Source organism: Lagopus leucura, unplaced genomic scaffold (assembly GCF_019238085.1).
Source record: "Lagopus leucura isolate 7727_CA_CO unplaced genomic scaffold, USGS_WTPT01 Super-Scaffold_100045, whole genome shotgun sequence".
NCBI lineage: Eukaryota > Metazoa > Chordata > Aves > Galliformes > Phasianidae > Lagopus > Lagopus leucura.
Genome location: NW_024962292.1, coordinates 2,279,577 through 2,302,118, shown reverse-complemented (window position 1 = coordinate 2,302,118; position 22,542 = coordinate 2,279,577). Strand labels below are relative to the sequence as shown.

Below are 22,542 nucleotides of genomic sequence, written 5' to 3'. Positions count from 1 at the left end.
CTCCTAGGAGAATCTATATGAAATTGCAGGACAAAAAAAAAAAATGCTGCCCTAAGACTCACAATCACTGAAAGAATTAGAAGTTAATCATTGATATCCCCATGTACCTTCTTTCTGTATATCAGCTACGTGTAATCAGTCTCCTTGCAGATCATCTAGTCTCAGCACTGTTGCTATTTTCGTATCCCTCACCTTGTCTAGACTGAAATGGGACGTGGTCTCCCTGCATTTCTGAGTAAAACGCACACCCCTGAGTCTATGGGACTGCAATCTGCTGTGCAACGAGATAATCCTGACATTTTGTCTTCTCTTGTTCCAAGGTACCTACGTGATGACAGTGACTGCGAATGACGCTGATGACAGCACCACGGCGAACGGGATGGTGAGATATCGAATTGTGACTCAGACCCCCCAGAGCCCATCGCAGAACATGTTCACCATTAACAGCGAGACAGGAGATATCGTCACCGTGGCTGCTGGCCTCGACAGGGAGGTGAGTTTGAATACCGCCACACCGAGTTCCCAGTTGTATCTTGAATTCAAAGCCTACAAAAGTTGGAGTTGCAGTGTGGAGTTCACGGTCTTTGCTTCTGCAGTGACTGTGGTGCGTGGTGGCTTTGGTTGTCTTAATCCATAGTGGTCGATGAAACTCTGGGAGAGTCTTCCAACTCAGGGTCTGGTATTTACCTTGCGTAACAGTGCACAACTCAAAGATGTAGAAAATCCAGAAGGAACAGGGAGATGAATAAATTGGCATTTATCCTCCTTCTGTCATGGAAAAGATAAAGTGCTATATGTCTATAGCCCTTTCCAGACCTATCTTGCTTAACTCTCTGTATATTATCTTTGGAAGCAGTTACACAGCCTGTATTCCACACACTTGGCATGTTTCATGATGGCATTCTTGTATCATTTCCAGATTAGGAAAATGTCTTCTGGTGTGTGTTATCAACCTTGTGATTTTGGTTTTGTGTGCAACTCTGTTTTTAATACCTCATCTTCTTGGCATTTTACAAGGTACGGCTTCTCCAAATATAGAAAAAATATCATTTCAAAGGACAGAAACATGCTCTGTTAGTATGAGCTATGTAGTATGATTCTTATAGCTCTGCCTTCTTTGATTCTGAGCATAACTCAAGGAGAAAGCATTGAATATTAAACATTTAACAAAAATCAGCATAGCATCAGTGGTGGGTTGGAGTGACCGTGAAGGAGGAGGCAGCAGTCTGTGGGTGTGAAGTGAAGGGAGAACTTAAATTCTGCCTTTTTTTCCCACTTGGATTGTATGCTTTCTGGAGGGTCACCTGTCCACCACAACTGGGAGGTTTTTTTTTGGTCAACTTGTAAGTGATAGGAGGGTCATTTGTTCATTGAAGGGATCGCCACTGATAGTATGCTGATGCAGCCAATGTAGCCTTGTGTAGCCTTCAGCTCAGGTGTTTGAGTTCAGGCAGTCCCCACAGACAAGAAGTCTGTCAAAATCCATTTTTTTGAGAGTGTCGGATGCATTTCTGAGAGAAGGGATCAGAAATTGGGTTCGTTCTTCTATTCTTCCCTTTCCTCTCTCACAACTGATGTCAGGGACTGAGTGAGTGCACAAGGGTGCCCTGCTGCTGACACCAGCCTGGGGAGATGACACCCTCCAGCACATTGGGCATTTATTTCCTGCCAGATCAGCCCCATCAACCCTACTGCAGTGCTGTGACAGGTGATGGCTGTTGTGCATTGCTGTGCACATCATTAATGTTGTGTAAATAAGCGTTCATCAGCATTCAGTGAACAATCTTCACAAACTTCACTTACATCAGCACAGAGAACTCAATGACTCGTGCCTCTTTCCTTGGCTGCTTAGGGTTGCTTTGTGGCTTCAGGGGTGCATGAAGGGTACAGAGCAATGGGGGTGGCCCTCGAGAAGACAGCAGCAGGAGACCCAGAGGAAGAATCTGAGTTCTGGCAGAAAAATGTCTGTATGGGAATGACAGAACATTTATTGTCCCCCTGACATCAGCAGGGGCAAGCACTTTAATGTAGGGATTTACAGATAAAGAAAGGTCGTAGGTTTATATTAATTTTAGAGACATGGATTGTGATAGCAGGTTGAGAGGTTTTAATCTCAGGAAATCAGCTGGAAAAAAAGAGGCAGGTGATAAATAGGGGAAAGGGTAAGCCACAACGATGATATTTTTTCAGATTTATCTCCTTGCATCTGAAAGATATTAAAACTTACAAGGTAACCGTATGCTTCATGTTCGTCCCCTGTTGCATCAGGTCTGGGAAATGACAACAAGGTGGCACTTTGTGTATGGAAATCTGGTGCTGAGCATCCCACAGCTGATAGCAGGGTGAGCAAGGGACAGTGGGAACGAGTAGAACAAGCTGCTGTGGGCACAGTCCTGGGGCTGCCCTGCAGCTATGGGGCATGCTCGTTCCCAGTGCTCTCTGCTGCCTTTCAGGCTTACATCTGGAATCAACGGAAGGTTTCTATTTTATTAACATAAAATTATATTAGGTCTAAATTGAAAAATGTGTCTAAGATCTCCCATGACTGTATCGCAGATTGGTTTTTTGTTTTTGTTTGTTTTTCCTCAAATCTTGAGCAAGCTATTAGGAGTAAATTTGGTTTAGCTACTGACATTTTCTTGTTATTAGGAAAAGGAGCCGAAGAGCGGTATTTGGAATGCAGCTTTGTGTAAATTAAAATGTTAACAAATCTGACCTATTCAGCTGAAACTACTACAGCCAAGATAAATTCCCTGGATACCAGTTGTTTCTCCAAATGCTTATTGACACGTTTATCAGGGCCTATAACACTGTTATTTTAAGCTGTGTTGAAAGACAACCAAGTTTGCAGTCTCAGTCCAACCCTTCCACTTTGCTACTGCAGTGCAGAGGTGCCTTGAAGCAGATGTGAAAGTAACTGTCAGAGCTGTGTGCTTTCGGAGGAACAGCTCCATATTCCGGATCCAACCTTTGTTTTTCAAAAGGGAGAAAGGTTGCTTCAAAGCTGGTGTTTCTAGCTCAGCATCTCTTCTGTGTGCTCTCTAGCCTAGTGCTCTCAGCATCTCCACTTAGGGATTTGTTATTTATTGGTTTCTTCCATTATGTTCAATTCAGGAAATGTCCGAGAGGCTGGACTGAGCTTTCTGTCTTGCTTTGTGTTGTGAGACGTTTTTCTGTTAACCTACAAGAATCCTACTTAAAGACAAATTCGTGTTGTTTACTGCTGTTTCTAAACCCTCATTTCCACAAACCAAGGGAGGAAATTAAAAACTCAGCCTCTAAAATTGTGCTGATCCCTCTAAATGTGTCTGACATGCAGTATAGCTGAGGTATTAAAATATTGATGGCTTTAAATTTATCTTACCTGGTTCCCATTCATCTGAATGTAAATACGGTTACAATGCTCTGTGTCCATCCGCTCATTGCCACTGAATGGATCCCCAAGGAAGATAAAGATAATTGGACTGCACTTCATAAAAATTATTAAAGGAGGACAGGTTGGCAATAGTCTCATTTAAGCTCCCGGATACCTGAGGGTGAAAAATGCCAAAGGTGGAACAAAGAAACATCTACCTCTGAACTAATAGGGAAAATGATAGGGATTTAGTGTATGCCAGAGGTTCAAATGTACATTCAAGCAACTGGGCTGAGATGAGAATGTTAAAAGCAGATACTTGCTCGAATACAGGAAATGTCAAGAAAATGTATTACATTTGTAGCTGATTTAGGAAACGTAGGGGGGAAAGATGAAATTATGATTGGAGTACAAAATTAAAAGGGACGGCTGTGAACATAGCAGATGAACAGGTTGTAACAAAGTTCAGCGGTGGAGGGAACCATGTTATTTTCTTTAATTTATGGCAGGCTGCTGCAGAAATGGGTGGTGCTACAAGGAACTGCTAACCCAGTGATAGCTCAATTGAGCAGTTTATCTGAACTCCAGACGTCACTGCTCTTTTTTTTCTCCACTCAGAAGAAAACAAGAGGTAAAAAAGGGTTGGCTGTCCCCAGCTGGGGCTCAGAAACAGTCAGAACATTGGTATTGCTCTTTTCAGTTCTGGAAAGAAGCATTTCTCCTTATAACAATGGCAAAGGGACCAGAGCTGTTCTGCGTGTTTACTCTGTTTGCCCATCCCTGCTCATGCTGGGGTCTGGCAGCCACCTGTGAGCTCCCGATCCAGTGATGCAGCTCCATCAGCTCTTCTGATTTCTCTGGGGGCAGAATATCTGTTCCAGTAGCACTGCAGACCTGCACTGGGGCTATAGAACATGCAACATCATCTCTAAAGAGCTCCCATTAAATATTTTATGAACACAGACTTCAAGCAAGCAAGGAAAAAAGAAAAAGAAGGAAAAGATATGAGAGAAAAGGGGCTGGTTGATTCCATGTTTTGTTGGCAGGCCAATAAACGTCGAGATATCTCAAATGTCATCCAGGCTTATTTGAGATAATAAGTGCTTCGGCTCTGCGGTGCTTGTAGCATAATGTTGCTAACTTTCTGAGCCTTCCTTTGAAAGGAGACCCTTCCCAGCGTGTTCGTCTGGTGCTAAAGGAATGAAGGCAGTCAGGAGCTCTGTGCTGCTTCCTCAGAATTTCTGAATGTTTATACTTCTTTTAAAAGTGATTGGAGCTCTGCTGCTGCAAATGTTTTTAAAAATACATGAAATCCAATTCTATGATTACTACACTTGGCTTTCCGAAAATGTGATGTTGCTAGCCTTCCTTAAGTGAGCGGAAGATAAAAGGGAGCTCTTGCCAGGAACTGAGTTAGTGCCTTATTTTATTTATGGATGAAGCGGCAGGATTTGGATGGGGAAGAGGGAAAGTTCTTTTTGTTGGTAGAGACTGTTGATTTCTTCTCCAACACTGTAGTCTTAGAACAAATACACATTTGTGTTAGAGCAGAATTCTGAAACATTATGTTTCAGAAAAAAAATTGTGGTACCCTGCCCCTACAAAGGATGATTGGTTTCACCATCTGTAGGAACTATTTCTTCTATGAAACAGCAGTCAGGCATCAGCATGAGGGGTCCCTGGACACATTCAAGAAAAGAGTAGATGTCACTTAGTGGCATGGTAGGATGGTTGGACTATGTTATCCAACATCTTTCCAACCTAAATGACTCCATGATATCTCCAGGTCATTGCTTGTACCTTTTCAAAATCTCCCTGTTGACTTTATTTCAGATGTTGACTGAGAGTAAACAAGGTGATGGGAATTCATTTAATAGCATTTTGGTTGCTACAGTTTGTCCTTTGTGGAATATTCCATAGGCAGCATCCCACTGGTTTGAGATTGCCCAAATACAACATTTCTAAGTTGGGTTTGTCCCTTCCAACCACCCAATACACCAACTGCAGCAAGCGGGTAAGACAGAGCCTTGCTTGCTGCACCAGGAAGCTTTTCTCTGGCCATTTCTATGAACTTGGACCACAGACCCCATAGTTGGCTTCCAGACTTGCAGGCACTGAAGGTGTTTTGCCTGTGTTTGCTCCTGAGAAGCCACACATGGGCCACATTTCATCGCGGGGATGGGTGAAGCAAGTAGACATTCTGGTGGATGAAAGCCACTGATAAATGTCCCTTATCACTGAATGCTGTGCTATGCTTGATACAGTGTAGATTTTCAGGTCCATGTAATAAAAAAATATAAATAATAAGGCTTTATGTATTAATATGCCTGAAATTATCACTTAAAGATAAAGCTGGTTAAATTATTCAGTTATAAAATTATCCCATTTCTACAGCAGCATATCCTGTCAAAGAAAGAGCTGATTAGCCATAAGCTGAATTTAGCCAGTAGATTTATGCTTGATTCTGGTTTATGTTTCTGTATCATATATAGGACTAATTTGAGCTTGCTCCATCACTCCAGCATGCATTTCATTTTCTCATTACAGGCAAGGATGACCTTTTTCAGCAAATTATGGAAAGGAGCACTCCCATTCATCAGTGAAGAAGGTTCATTTTGTTAACACCATTTAGTGCCTTTGGAAATGTATTGTGTGCCTAGTGGAGGGCCACTCGTAGTAATTTGACTTAGTGGAAGTTAGCAGATGGAAAGGGTTTGGGTCTGCTTTGCACGCTGTTAGCCCAGCATTGCTTCATGTCTTAATATTTTTGATTGGATTTCCTTGATTATAAAACTGATAGTTAGGTGGTACTGATAGCTAGGTAGAACTGTGAAACTGATAAAGTCGAGGGCCTGGAGGATAAAAACATGAGCAAGTATCACACTAAAAAAAAAAAAAAAAAAGACAGGGTTTTGGAGATGATAGTAGGAACTTTTAAAGAGTAAAAGCTTTCAAAAAAAAAAAAAGCTTGTGAATAGGTTGGAAACTGAGGAAGCCCAATGACCAAAGACGAAAATAGCCATTGTATTTAATTAAAAAAAAAAATTAAAAAATACAACAAATTCAGCTGCAGAATGATCAGGACATACATACAATGGGCTGGACAAATGGTGCTGATCTGCTGACACAGTGTGGATGTGGATTTGTGTAAGCAGGAGCTCAGCTTAGCTCTGGTTTCCTCTCCACACTGCTTTCCACCCCGTACTTTAAAAGTAATGTCTCTGTTGTCACTGGGGTTTTAGGAAGTTAATAACATTGCCAAACAAAGATAAACACTAATGAAGGCAGTAGGACAGAGAACACAAGTTAATCATGGTGCCTAGACAGGCAGAGCACACTTCATGATAGCCTGCATTGCTGGCCCCTGACTGTTTGCTGTCATTCCATCCCTCACACCTCTGCTTTTGGGGAAGGAGCAGTTTGCGCATCCTGCAATAGTGCAGCCAAACAGTGCCTGTTTGATTAAAGGAGCTGCTCAAGCTGATGGTTTCCATGAAACCGTATGCTCTTCATGCTATTTCAGCTGTGCACCATGAATTCCTTGGGGTACAGACAGTCATGGCCAACATGCTGCCAGTCCTACAAATCCTCTCTGCTCTAACATTTTATTAATGCTGATTTTGTACTCACCTCCAGCAGTTCTTTCTGTTGCTGTTGGCTTTGCTGAAGTGCCCTATTCATGATTGGGGCACACTGGCTTCCCCAGCTGGCTCCTGTCCTTCAAGGGACGAGAACATCACAGTGGTTTGTGAGGGATGAGGAAGGACCCATCATTTTTTGGCCATGCCATCAGTTTCAGGTTTTGGTTTCACACTTGCAGTAGCTGAAGTGGTTTCATCTGTCATGATCCTATGATGAGAAGCTTTATGGCCTGTGGCTGTCAGAGGTGCTGATGGGGATGTCACCTCAGCCCCATAGCACTTTTGTCTGGAATGAGCACCTGACAAATGGCTTGCAGTTGTCTTGCTCTTGTCCCAGCATTTAATTCCCCATCACGTTACATTTTTAATAAAGAAAACCAAATGGAACAACAATGCTGCTTTCATCAATCTAGTTGCTCTGTGAGGTTTTTCATCTCAGGTCCCTGTACACTGTGTTCTGTCTGAACATACATGCAGGAGGATGCTCCAGCCACAGAACAAACAGAACAAGTGCAAGAACGTAACCTGCAACCAGTTTACATCTCCCATGGAGTGAATTCCACCTAGAATGAGTTTCACCCTTTGACTGACACTCACACACGGCGTGTGAAGTTATTTACTGCCAAAGTAGCTCCCAGTTCAGTTTTGGTTTTGATTTCTTTTTATTTTTTTTTCTTTCTTTCATTTGGCTTATGCTCTTGTATCCACCTGGCTTCCTTCAGGTATTGCTGGCATGAGGATGCTACAGCTTCTGCAGGAGACTGTGCTGATTCACTTTCTAAACTGTAATGACTTCTTATTCATATATGGGCACGCTGCTGAAGAGCTGTTATCAAACTGAAAGGCTACATGATTTGGGGTTGACCTACTCAGATAAAACAACCTTTGAGTTTAATTGAGTTTGATTATAGAGTCTGAGGAAGAATAGGATTGACACCCAACTTAATCAGGTTTGGTTTCTTTTCTTTTTAAATGTGGAAATCTTCAGAGCCTCTCCTGCATGAAAATTCCACGTATATTAATCGGCCTACAGACCCTTTTCTTTCTTCACACACATTTTAGTATGTTCTCAGAGTTCTGGTACAGTCTGGTTGCACTTGTTTCAAGTTGCTCATAAAATCCCACCTCTTTCTACAGTGGGTTGGTTTATACATTATTCAATAGTAAAATCCCAGCTGAATGGGAAGAGAAAAAAAAATTAAGTATCGAAGTGGAAAGCTCACCAGGTCCTTAGCATAATCTCTCTGGTTCAGACCTGCATTTCGTTTTCCATTTGAGCTTGTCGTACAGTAGAGACTAGTGTATCTTTGCAATTTTAGATAGAAGCCTACCTGCTCAGCTCAGGCAGATTTAAACTTTTTTTCTCTGATACATCACGTATTTTCCAGCAGCCCATTCCCCTCTCTAAAGGGATTATTGTCTAAATCTGCACCAGGTCAAGTGAAATAATTAAACACAAGCTGGCTCCGCTAATTAACTTATCCACAGACCATTGTCTGTTATTAGCATTTTAAAGAGAGGCATGCTTAACTCTTTCTAGTTACTGTGGTATTTGTTTAATAACATAACCCATTCCTATAAGCATCTTTGACTACATTTCTTGTTAAAATATTAGCTCTGACACATTTTCTAAAGGATGACTGAGTTTACAAGGTGCTTCAATCTGCAGCAGTGACTTTTCCTAACAAAGCATAAGAAAAAGACAACTTTTGCAAAGGCACTTCACTGTCAGAAGTGAGTCCTGTATTCTGACAGTATTTTTTAAGTGGAAAGTTATCAGTATAAACAAAGGAGAGACCATTTTATGCTCTGTAATGCAGAATTAGAGCAGTGGTGCATCTGGTGTCTATAGTGCGTCTCATCAGAGCTTTGGAATAGCATCAGGATCACGGGGCGTGTAGTTGTTGGTCTTTCCAAAAAGACCAGAATGTGTGAAAGGGGATACAAATGTGGGAGTCTGCTATTCTGCACCATTAATACTGTATAATTCATTAAGTTCTGTACTAATTAGTATCCAAAAAGGGTGCAGAAGATAGCTCTTTGAAAGGGAGTACAACTGTTCTTGTTCAATGCTTCCAAAGCATCACCAGCCTGGCTACAAGTCATCACAACAACCTCAGGTACCACACTTTGGAATATCCTGTTTTGCTTTCCCCAGAACTGCACATTAAAGCACCCAGGAGCTGGTAGTTGCAGAGCAGTGAGACATTGTTCTCTCATCATAGTAATCTCACTTTTTTTCCCCCTATTTTTTAGGCTAAATATTTTCCTTTTTCTTGTTGTTCTTTTATTCCAATTTTTAAAATCAGTGGGGATTTATTGTAAGAAATTCTCATTAAGTAGAGTATGTGTCAGTACAATTATGTTTTATTCAAGCAGTTCATTTCTTATGCTTAAAATGCTTTCTGTTTTGAATGACTCTCTAGAAAAATAAATGTAGTTTTCAGTTAAAGTAAACAGGTCACATACCGAGTGACCTTATATCTAATGGCTAAAATTTAGAAGGGGAACTAATTGGATAAAACCTGGTGATTCATATTATCCAGGCATTCAATAAGTTGGCCTTTACAGTCTTAATTATACAGCTTTATGAAAAATAAATAGATTGCAGTTTCACATCCATACCAATATGGAACCCAGTTTAAAAGGAAGAATCTCATTTTAATGGATAAAACTTTGGGCAGATGCTCAGCCAGGGTAGACCGGCCAGGCTGGTGTCTGTTGTCTGAGCATGGGAGGCAGGGTTTGTAGGTCAACTCTTGGAGAATTGGTATCACTTTTCTGGTAGATCCTTGCTTTCCTAAGGAGGGGATTTGATACCACCCAAGCAAACGTGCAAAACAAAATGCCCACTTACAAAGCACCGTCTTCACCTTCTCAAGGTGAATTTCAAAGAGATAAGAGGAGCAGAAATACGTCTTCCTTTGTTTAGGTCTACAAACCTGCAGCAGTGGGGAGCTGTCCCAGCTGCACAGATCTGCAGGGTCTGAAGCATCCGACAGTACGTTTGCATGTGTTTTGCTCACAGGAGAGCCTGTACTGAGGTGAACTGAAGTAGCAGATGAGAGGCTACTCAACACATTATTTATTCTGGAAGTGGTTTGTTTTGGAGACGTGTACGTTTCTGCAATTATTTGAGCCATTAAACTTCAGCCCTGAAAATGCTTTCATCTTGGCTGATTCCATCTTTTTGTGGCCATGGCAATGCAGAGGAGTCTGATGGGAAATGCGTTATTAGATTTGTCAATTATGTGCATTTTTTCCCCCTGGATGTTTGATACCAGAAGACATGATGTTTGGCAGAAAAGGTAATGAACAGCATTTGCTTGCAAATCAGCACCTAGATGTGGATTGAATGAATACATCTTTAAGCACAAAGAGAAAAACTTAAAGGATTACCAGGATTCCTCACTATCCAAAAATCTGCCCTATGGATTAGAAACAAAGCAGCTTCCTTCAGCACGGGCTAGAGAAGTGCTGAGTGAATACATGGCTTCTATGCATTGTCTATTTACAAAGCAATTCCTGCTCTGGTTATGGTTCACACCGACATAACTAAGCTGAATTCCATGACTTGGCATTACCAGTGTTAAAATAGCCTGCAGACCAGGGAAATCTCAGGATGTTGGATGGATCTTTGGTTGATGCCCCACCTGGAGCTGCTTTTGTCACAGTGGCACTTTATGAGCACACAGGCTGGAGAGAATCATAGAATCCTGAAATCCTTAAGGGTGGAAAAGATCTTGGAGATCCCCAAGTTGAACCCCAACCCGCTGTGCCAACAGACCACATCCCTCAGTTTCTGAACAGACCACATCTCCACAGTTTCTGAACACCTCCAGGGACAATAACCCCACCATCTCCATGGGCAGCTGTGCCACTGCATCACTGCTCGCTCTGAAAAGTTCTAATATCCAACCTGAAAGAGAGAGCTAGAGAAAATCTGAGCTACGTCCTTGTCAGCACAGGTTGCTGCAGCAGCAACCATCTGTGATGGTAGATGATCCTGATTGGGCATGAAACGCCCCACAAGAGTTCCCTGTCCCTTGATTAGTTCAAAATAATGAATCTAAAAAATCGTAATTACCAATCAGAAGAAAATCTGGAGGAAAAAAAAGAAAAAATAGATCTTTATTTTAATAGCAGCAAAAATGTCACATTGATATTGGCCTTCTAAAACGATGTTTGGCATTTTAAAGATCAATTTTTTAAAAAGTTGTCTCAAGCCATTAAAAAAAGAGACTGTTTTGCAGTGTAAGAATAAATTCCAAGTAAAAGATTTCAAATGCCTTTTCCTGGGAACAGTTTCACCATTGGTGACTTCCGATGAAAAAACATTGTAATGTTCTCCACCCACTTTCATCCCTAGGCCTTTTCAGCTCTCTGTATGGTCTCTGCCACTGCTGTCATCCTGCCATATCAAAAAGGGTATTTAGGAATGTTCTGCTGAGAGCTAATTCCTCTGTTCACCATAAGAACCTATTAATGTAACTCGGAGTGACCGTCGCCTGCAGTACAGCGTCTTCAAAGGCTGACTGACAGGTTTGAGAAATGGATTTTGCATTATTGTGCTGACCCCAGATGCTGCACCGGGGTGCGCTGAGAGAGGAGCACAGACCTGGTGTTTTCTTACAATGTCCATAGGAAATAAGACAGGGTAAACAGCGTAGTTAATAACTAGATGTGCAGGAGAGCACTCGGGGAAAATGCATCAAAAAATCTTGCAAAAACTCATTTAAAGTTCCATAAATTATTGTTTGTGTTTTCACACAGGCACTTATTTTCAAGTCTAACCAGCTGTATCTCTCCGGAGCGGCCCTAAATACGTACACCATTACATAAACACACAGTTTGTTGGGGGATTTTGTGCAACGAGGTCCAGGCCCTGTTTACTTCACAGCATTGCACAGACTGTGAGAAGGAGGTGTCTGAATTTCAATGGGACACTTTGACACAGAAAATCCCAGCCTCAGTATAGTTTGTGTTTCTAAATGATAGGGTGAGAGATACCTTGAAAGAAGACAGTAAATAACATGATAGATTTTTTTTTGCAAGAGAAATTTAAAAGTAGAAAGTCCGAGCAGATGGTCACATTGCATTTAACATCTCTCACCCCCTCTCAGCCCAGCCAGCCACACCTGGAGTATGCTGATGTGCTGGGGGGCCACTGACAGCCTTCCCAACAGCATCGTGTTTCGCCATTTATTTGGAAAGCCAGATTATTGCTATTCGAGCAGAGTGCCATGTCATGATCCATGGCAATAACACCCCCTGCCTGCTGCTGGCGCATCATCATCTCTCAGGAGGCAATTACCTGGTAACTGGGGATGCTTCCCAGAGCTGTGCGTTGCTTACGCTCCACTCCAAGCCCCGTCCACGTAGCTCAACCCAGCGCTCAGAAGTTCATAAGTGCCCCTGAAGTGTTCTCCAGTGGGCCCCTGGGTTTTGTAAATGAGAAAATAAACAAAGTGACTCAGGGCACGGAGAGACTCCTCTGCAACTTCTCTGTTCCAAACAAGAATGAAACATGAAAGAGTAATCTGAAAGACACGATGGCTTTTATTGAAGAAATAATCAGAGAGCCACTTATCAGAACCAGAAAACCTGCAACCTGCTTTATCCTTTGTTGCATTATAAATAAGAATTATATTTGTTCACAGCAAACAAGCCTGAAGTACACTGCACCACGTTGCTGTGAGTGACGCACAGGCAGCAACAGAATAAATTCTGCCTGTCTGTTCCATTAGGTGATTTTGTTTCTTATGTTTCTTCTCTTTCCATACCTGGAATGAGCTGCTTTACCATCTCAGAAGTGTGATCTGACTGTGTGCCAGGGCTGTGCTCAGAGTAGCGTGGAGAGGCCAGGTCTGGGCTGGGGCTGTGTACCCCATCTGTGCCCCCAGAACGTCGGGGTGCTGCAGCTAGCAAAGGGGCTGAAGCACTCTGTCTTTTGCGCACAGCAACAGGAGTTTCTGCAGGCAGTATTCTTGCCCTGTTTCCACTTCTCATGTCAAGACTGGCAAGAGTTATAAGCTCTGGATTCAGAGGAATGTATATTGGCTGCTCCAAAAATAATGCTTCCTGTTTAATTATGTTGGCCCATGGCATCAAAGGTGGATGTTGGTGGGATGACAGTGGAGGTTGGACCTTCCCACCAATATCCCATTACATGTTGCTGTGATGTGACAGTTGGCAGCAGATATGCAGTCTACACAATGGTGTCTGACATGGAAGTGCATAGAAAGCAAAGGTGTGGAACTGAATTCCTCCATGTGGAAGACAAGGCATCCACTGACATTCTTAGACATTTGCTGAACATTTATAGAGACAAACAGTGGATGTGAGCAGAATGAAGCAATGGGTGGTGAGTTTCAGCAGTGGCAGCAGTGACAGTGAGTCACCTTCGGTGGTGCAGACTTGTACAAGGGCAGCAGCATTCAGACTCTAGTTCATCTCTGGCAAAAATGCACAGCTAATGGTAGTGGCTATGTTGAAAAATAGCGTTTTGTGGCTGAGAATTTGCTCCGTCCGGTAGTGTTATTGTGCACATTGTATCTGTTGTGGTTTCCATGGAAATAAATAGAAGACATTTGTTTCAGAGCAAACATAGAAACTGCCATTCTAGGTGGGACAGCTCACGTACTTCAGCATCCCCTCATGATGCAGACATCCGTCAGAACTTCAGCCATGAGCTCCTTGAGCTCCATGTTTGGTGTTTACGTCCTGCACTAGCATTTAGACGTAAAGTGATGTGGTATCATCTGAACTTGGAACACAGTAGCCACTTCCACACTCTGCCTTGACTGTTGGAACACTTCTTGGCAGGGGCTGCTGCAGGCTCCAGCTCTCAGTCCCTTCAGACTGAATGGCAGCTGATGGTGCAGTGGCTGCCAGCATGGGCATCCTGCTCACTCCGTGCCCAGCTCTGCAGAGCGGCTGTGTGCCTCACAGCCCGCTGCCGAGCAGCTCCTCAGGTAATGCTTCCAAGGCAGATCTTTGACTTTCTGTGCCTTCCAAGAGGAATTCGTAATTACTTCCCCCTTTATCATAGAGAGCAGCTGTAGGCTTCAGCTCCATTAGAATTGCCCTGGTAATTTCACAGCAAACAAGGGACATTAATGTTTAACAAACTTATGCAACAGCAGCCCTCACCCAAGTCGTTAAAAGTGTGTGCAATTTTCAACGTGTGCTTCAGTGTGTTTTTTGATGAGTTTGTTCATTTCTTTTCCCAGTCTGTTAAGGATATGTTTATACATACCTACACGGGTGTTGTTCTGCCAGAGGTACGGACAGGGGTTGCATGGGGCCTCGGGTGTCACCTCCTTGCAAACCCTTTAGCTGTGGCTGTAATCTCAACCACAGCAGTGAGGAGAGGCCGTCACCAAAGAGTGGATTCGTGTGTGTGGGTCTGCGTGCAACTGTAATAGTCCAGTTGAGCTATGTAGTGATTCTGAATTATGTCTATTTGGAAAGACAGGATATCATAAAGACTGCTAATATGGTGGAAAATTATATTAAGCTGAGACAAGACAAAGTTGATTATGTGCTAGACTAGTGCAGATGTGCCTGGCACTAGTCATTTATGCATATTGATTGATCTTAAAGATAGCAGAGCAGGGGATGGGAGTGGTGTTTGTACGGTTATTGATTTTGTTTCAACTCCTTGGACTGTCATCGTGAGCTTTCAGATCCAACCATCATGACTGAAGCAAGTCCTGATTAGAAAGCTTGATAAGAAAGTGGGCATCAGGCTGGTGTCCTACCCAAAGAGAATATACTGTTACATCCTTTTAGAAGCAGTCACTTCCCTTATTTCATGCAGATATTCAGAAACATGCCAGATTTGCCCATTTCAGTGGTACATGAATTTAAAATTCATTGGAAGACTGCAGTTGGGCTTCAGCAGGCTTTGGGTTGACTCTGGACTTGGTGGATGCTACTGACCTGTTAAACCATTGAATGGATTGAGTGTGTTTGCATGGAAAGGCTTACTGTATGATACCCTTCTCTTCAGTTTTGTAAGAGGAGGTAATTCAGTTTCTTAATTGACTAATTCTTGCTTTTGCACACCTGCACAAGCAGAACTGTCTTTTCTCCACCTCTCCTACATTCTCAGTAGCTAAGCTATATACAGGAGATTCTCAATGCATTCTTTGTGTGTATTCTTATTCCTCTTGAGTCTATTAAGAACAGTATTCTTTCATGGTGCTGTGCTTAGGGCCACTGAACTTTGCCACTAGAGCACCCAGCTTCCTGGGGCTCTGTCACTGCCCCAGCATCATTTGCGTGGAGCTTGAAACATGACACGAGTCAAATAAGGCGCTGATTTTCTGATAAACAATGACTCTAGGAGCACGGAGAATTAGACCTTCAACAGCCAATGAAATGGATTTGTGGCTGTTTGCCCTAGAAACTTCCTAACAGCCCCTTTCTGGCAGTTCAAACGTGTGTATGGCCGTCTGCTCCGTGCAGATATCTGCTGATACCAATATTGAGTTCAAATGTCTACAGTTCAGCTCAGCATTGAACTGTGTGCATAGCACTTACTTTGAATTATGTCTGAGCTAAGGTAAAAGAGCTCTATCTGTGATTATAGGCACCAAAGACAATATATTGAAATTCAGTTACTACAATGTACACATCATTTATCAGCTTCCTGCCCAATAATGCCAGTAGTTGCTGCTCAGAAAATACAGTCTGATGGATTACCTGCTTCTCACCATCTTACTGGAGACGAAGAAGGGCAGAATTCCTTCAGCACCATCAGGACTGCAGCTTTTTCTTGCTGGAGAGAGGGACTCGGTCTGAAAAGAACAAAAGATACAGACAGGAGGAGAGTTTCAAGGAGCTTTGCTTCCTCCTCTCATCAAGAGCAGGAGCAGCCCACTGACCCCATGCAGTGCACATGTGACCTTTTGCAGAATTCGGCCTGCTTTAGTGCCTGCTCGTGACGTGCTGCTGATTAAAGCTCATTTTTACATTTAAAGCAGCTGTGATCTGGACTTCTGGACTTAGATCCATAATAGCCAGTTCTTGCCTGGGATCTAAAAAGTGGGGTTGTAACATGAATTTCAAATTGGAGAGAAAAAAAAATTAAAACAGAAATTACCTTTATTTCTTACCAAATTTCTATTCAGTTCCTGCTTCCTGTTTTGACAGCGTAAGTCATATTTGGGCAGGAAAAAAAGAAAGCCCACAACATAATTGCAACCATGTCTAATTAGGCAGAGCTATGTAAATGTAGCTTTTCTACATGATTATAAATGTCAGGAGAGCCTTAGATAAGACATGAGAGTTTTGAGTATCTCTTGTGTACCTAGTCTAAAATGTCCTTATTGCTAATCCTATTCATCTGGAGTTGCTTCCTAATTAGAATATTTATGTGCTAATAAGGAGGTGAACAAGACACTCCAGTTCTGTTCCAAAGGTGAGAGTAGGGATTCATTAGACTCAGCGTCTCTGTTTTGATTGCTGTACAATGTAATTAACATTGTGCTAGACAATCATTTTAGATTTATCTTAACAACAAATATTTAAGAAGATTCCTGTTGTTGTTCTCTGAGTGTGGGTCTGATGAAATGATGAGCAGTGATGTCATCAGCTTTGAGGAACTGAGTTTCCAGGATGTTTTTTCCTATTTTGTATTGCAAGCTCTTTTGGTCTCTGTTTCTCAGTTGCATCTGAGTCTTGCCCTAGCTGAAAGTGAATCTGTTCTGCATATTTTATGAATGCACATTATATAGCTGGGATGTGTTTTGCAGCAAATGCTTATTTCCTTTTTTTTTTTTTTTCTTCCCCCAGAATTTTCAGTTGCAGGTGTATATGCAGTGACTTGGTATTAAAATTAAAAAAAATAAAATAAAATAAAAAATTCCAAAGTCAGAGGTGGTTCAGCTTTTTGTAAGCTCCAGGGCCATGGGAGCACAGTTCCTGGCTGTGTGCAGTGTCTGAATGCATTTCTGTACATTCCCTTCTCCACGGGCTGTACCGTGAATTCTACCCCACTGGGTTTTAGGCCTTTGTGATCCACAACTGGAGAAGTATGAGGCTTTGGGTGCTTCTCCTCTTTTCCTCCTGAAGGGAAGATCCCAGGCATTCGTCACCATCCAGCCCAAAGGCTGAGCTGCAGAAGGCATCTTCCAGCTTTGTTCCTGCTTCACCCTTTCTTGCTTTTGCAAGAAGTTTCTTATTTCTTGCTGCCAAAGAAGAGTTCTTCTGACAGACCACTGAGCACAGCATGAGGGAAGATGCTGCTTTCCTGAAGTCCAGGAGGAGCCATGCATGCCACCAATCCCAAACCATGAGTGTGCACAGAGCTCTGCTTGAGTATTGTTGCTCAGACCAGGGAAGACATGTGCAGGGCTCCCAGGTTCTGAAGTATTTCCTGCTGGATCTTGGATGGGACCAAGAGGCAGTTCCAGCCCTCCTTCTCTCCATATCCTTTTCCTTTTAGCCCTACTTGTGTCTGCAGTCTATGTCTGTAATAAATACAAATGCTAAATGGTTCTCAAATAGATTTTTGCCAATGCTGTGGCATCTCAAAATCAGCTCCTTTTGAAGGGTATCCAGCTCAAAGCGAAACCTTGGGGTTTTGATCTCCTCTCTTTGCTTTCCATCACATAACAAGAAACAGACTCAGTTGTCTGAGGAAACAATGTTCTGTTACTTTAAAGGTGTTATCAGAGAAGTTGTTAAGATGGCAAGTCACGTTACTTCAAGTCTTCTCTGTATAAATTAGCGAGGTATGAGAATCTCAGAGATAATGATAAATATAGCATCATTCTACTGCTGATGGAAATCATTATCAGCCATTATCAACTTTAATTAATATATTCACATTATTCAAATCCAGGTAGAAAATGTTCTTTGGCATTGAGTCTAGAATGATATGGTACGTGGCTTTTTGTGCAGTGTGAAAAGCAGCTCGGTGCTGTGGAGGCAAGGAGAGAAGCAGGGCCCAGCTCATCATACATCCTATAGCCCTCACCCATCTTCCACACCTGTGTACAAGGGCAGAAAGATCTCATTTGCATGGGATGGTTCTCTCCTTTGTGCATTTCTTCCACACCTGAAGAGCTTTGCTGTTTGTGGCATCTCTGTTGTCTCCGTAGCAACCAGGGTAGTGCTGGGGAATATACAATCGAAGGTGCTAGGCATGAACACTGGTAGCAAATGTGTTTTGCTATGAAAAATTATTGAAAACAAACAGAAAACATGGGCTAAATAAACCTCTGCTAGTACTAAATGGAATGCTTCTTGAAAATTTGCGTTAGACCTCAGCAGCACTTTAAATAAATAACCAATATGTCCCTTTCCGGCTGAGGATTTCCATTTGTTGATTTTGTTTATTTTTTTCCTTTCTCTTCTATAAAACTACCAAGCCCAGATCCTTCCCTGCGCTGTACACACAGCACTGAAAGCAGAAACCTGCCCCTGTGCAGCTGCACACAGCAGGCTTCACTGTACCCAGAAAAGCCAATGAGAAAACAACCCAAGTAGATGCTCCTGCATCCCTCCCCATGCCCACCCACAGCACTGACAGCATGCCCTCAGCTTGGGCTTGCTCATCAGGCAGAATGGCATTACCTGGCTAATTACCTTCCCTCAGGTGTACCCTGAGCACTGCCAGCAGTGTGCCCAGCCTGGGATGCTCTGCTCTGTTCAAAGTGGTGAGAATAGCATCCCTGTGATGGGTGTCGTGGCTCCACACCTGCCCCATCTATCATCTGAATCAATGACTCTGTGGGCTGATGGTTTAGTCAGAGACCCTGAGGACTCGAAGTAAGGACCTGTTGCAGCTGGTTTGAGTTAGTGCTTTGTTTCTGCTGTCAGATAATAATGTTTCTAAACTTGGACTGTTCTGACATTTGCCACGAGAAGAAAGAAATAAAAAATCCATACAGCTTCTATTAACTGAGAGCAAGGTAAACACCACAATTGTTGGGATGAGATAAAACCTCTTCACCTCTGGGACTCAAATGCGATAAAATTACATATATTTCACAGTCTCACCTTATTCCCCATGGGCAGTTAATCTGTCTCACAAAACTTTTGACACACACTTATAGCAATCTCTCCTTCTTAGGTGAGACCAGGGGCCGAGTCCTCCCTGCACATCCTGCATGGAGGGAATGGTCTCACCAGTTCCATGTGGAGCCCCAATGGTGGAGAGGATTGTAACTCTTAGTTCTGAGGAGTTATTCATACTGGATCATACCATTTCCTTTCTAATTTTCAGAAAGTATCAGCACTAGAATAGGGACTATCATTTGCAGCTAAGGTAGCCTGGACAGATAGCAACTAACATGTGATAGCCTGAGATGGGCTGTGAGTGGAGGTGGGAGTAGGCCCTGAGATGTGGCTAAAGCACCGTAGATCTGTACCACGGCTTGTCTCAGAATAGAATTTGTATATATTCTTAATCTGCACTTTCTTTTTGCTGGGCTAGTTCTAGTTAGGAATATAAAGGGATGCCAAACTTTGCAGTAGATCTAGTTAGAATGGCAAAAAATCTCTTTCTTTCATAAGTAATTCTGCTCAGGAAATCGGTGCATCTCAGCAAAAGGGCGTTTCTTGCACATAGAAGTCTCAGCTAAGGGCGAGGAGAGAGGAAGTAACATTGCCAGTGTGGGTTTGATCAATATAGCTCTACTTCTGTGTGTGAAGAAGGCTTAAAACTGTATTTAGCATCTCAGCCCGGGCTCCCCAAACTGATGAATGCCTCTGCAAAGATAGCCTTAGTTCCTCAGTCTGTTCCTCATTTGAGAAGTGGGGATAATTCCCAGTTCACAGAAGTTTAATGAGGATGAATTTGTCAATATTTGTGCCTGCAAAGAAAATAAAATATGCCAGCATTATTTACAGCATAGCAGTAAGCTCGTCAGTGCAGCGTCATAGATGATCAGGTCATGGGTTAATTATCTTGGCAGAATTGTGCACTGCGATTTTTCATTTCAGTCTGTTATTTTTGAATATCTTATAATGTACGCTACTAAATTCAGGGTCATTTTGCTTCTTGCATGAAATTCAGCTCTTCCATACATTTTTTAAGAGGAAATGAAGCCAGAACTAGAGAGAACTGAAATGCTGAAACTCCCTCTTGCAGCAAATCGCCAAAAATCTGCTACATTTCTCCAATTATGTAACTGCAAAAATTACATTTTATCACATAAAGACAGTTGGCAAGTTCCTCTTTCATACCTTGTGGCAAGGTGAAGTTAATTCCACATTGCACAAATCTGGTTGGTTGGCAATGGGGTCTCTCTGGAGCTGACTCCATTTTAAGTTTTCCCCCGCTGAGATGGAACATGCTTCTGGTCACTTAAAAGCCTTTGACACTTGCAGAAATCCCATGCATCCCTTAGATGACAAAAAGCATAGAAATTAAATGCTGTTTGATTAAGGCTGTGATCTGAGAAAATTAAATTTTGCCTTCAGTTATGGAAATGGCTTGTGGCCACCTCACCGTCCTTATACATCTGGTCACGGAAAGGGCCCACGTTACCCTGGAAAAGGTCTCTTTTACATCTGGGGCCTTCAGGGATTATAGAAAATCCTTCTTGGTCTGCTCCTTCCCATATCAAATTAATAAATACAGGCTTTACCTTTCATACTTTGTGTACATCAAAACACTTCTAGAGTCATTTCTTAACAAAACGCCTTCTCCTCCCATGGCTGACATGGAGTGCTTGTTTCCATGATGATAACGATTGCTTTTTTTGTAGTTTCACCTGGACAGACAGTGATGCTGCTCTGGGAGATCCGATTAAGGCTGACAGCCCCAATACGGAAAGGAAAACTCCTGCACATCGCAGAGAATGCTCGCAGTGGCATTCTGCCAGCCCGGCTTTTCTGCCATTTCGCTTATCAGCAGTTTCTTAGTTCATCATGAAGCTGTTTGTTCCTCACTTCCCCAGTTTTTTTTCTTTTTATCTTGTCGGAAGCCTTCCAAGCAGGCAGTGCATTGAGTTGTACAGGTCGTTACTCCCCGAAGCAGCAAGCTCTGCATACAGTTGAACCAAACCACAGAAGTTGCAGACATTGTCATCAAAAGCTCAAATTCCCCGCAGCCACTTTCCATTGCAAACCTATGGCTGTCAATGTAGCCATTGATTTTTTTATGAGATCTATCTGCTTCTCATCCTCCAAGTGTTGCACCCCAGGGTGCTGCAAGGCTCCATAGTGAGCACCGTGCTGCTGACTGCTCTCGGCAAAAATTGCCTTTATTTGGAGGCCTTCCTTTTGTAAGAGTACACATGGCTTCACTCAGATCCATTAGTGCAGTGTTTAATTAAACAAAAATCTTTCTTTTGTATTTATCTAGTACATCTACAGATAAACATTAGGATCATTAGCTTCTAAAACACTGCCAAAGTGCCTTGCTTCCAAAGTATAACATTTTATCCTCCATTAATCCTAGATCTTGTTCAGTGAGTGATTTGTAGCATTCAAGTGATTGTAGTTATGTTGCATTGTTAAGTTATCTCAGAATTTATTACTGTATTTTGCTCTGTTCTTGCATGATTTTGTCCATCAGGTTCAGTGTGAGTTGTATCCCTTTTTCTCCTCCAAGACGGAGTGCAACCACGAAGCATTGAATCGATGCAGATTTTCATTCCCCGTGCGTTATGTCTTTGATGTTATTAATGTATACATACAGAACAAGATCAAATCTTGTTCGCATTCAGACATCATTGTTTCATGTCATGGAGCATTCTCCCACTCACAGGATGAGCTTTGGTCTGTTTTTCCCACGGCACTGCAGATCTCCTCCCTTGCACCTGCTTTCACACAAGAGCTGACATTTCCCTCCCCAGCAGAGCCTGTGGGTTGGCTCAGAGATCAGCCGTGCTACAGGGACTGCCGGATTGCTGCTGTACAAAGCAACCCTAGAACTGCTGCTTTAACAGAGTGCTTGCCGTATTACTGTGGGTTTGGGGAGGAGAGGACTGGTGGGGGCAGATGGGACTCCTTGCTGTGTGTCCTGTGGCACTCCATCACCGGGGCCAATCTCATAGACAGAACATAGTGACCCACGTTACTCCTAGGTGTAGTTCTCATGATGGTCTTCCAGTTGTGCCCCCACTCACTTACCCAGCCCAGCTGATCGCATCTGGGTATTTGTCACAGTACCTCAGAGAGCAGAGCCCTCTTGAAAGCCAGGGAAGCAAAGCCAGAGCTGTCTTTGACAGAACCCCCATTAGTATTTCCGGCTTCACAACCAAACCAAGTTTCTTTTCCAGTAATTCTGTCACATTCTCTCTCAGCATATCGACACAACGTGACCCCACCCATACTGTGTAAAACAGCTCTTAAGGGAAATACAATAGGGAATATCTCACATTAATCTCTTTGCAGTTATTTGACTGTTTTCCACTAACCTTTCATTCTGCCAAATTTAATTAAATCAGCTGCTTTTCCAACTATAACCTGTTCCTCCATTATTTGAATGTTCCTTTCAATTCATAGGGGTGAAGGCATATGTGATAGCAGCTAGCAAGAACTTAGCTGAGCTGTTTTCTTAAAAGTGATGGAATAATTCTCAGC

The 22,542-nt window shown here is 42.6% G+C and overlaps 1 protein-coding gene across 1 annotated transcript in view; it reads left to right on the top strand.

Annotated features, from left to right (window-relative positions):
- The window catches only part of CDH4 (cadherin 4), a 413,304-nt gene that overhangs the window by 344,283 nt on the left and 46,479 nt on the right, over window positions 1–22,542 (top strand). Inside the window, exon 7 of the mRNA XM_042884811.1 lies at window positions 321–493. Coding sequence (XP_042740745.1) covers window positions 321–493 — 173 coding nt within the window. The remainder of the gene's footprint in view (window positions 1–320; window positions 494–22,542) is intronic.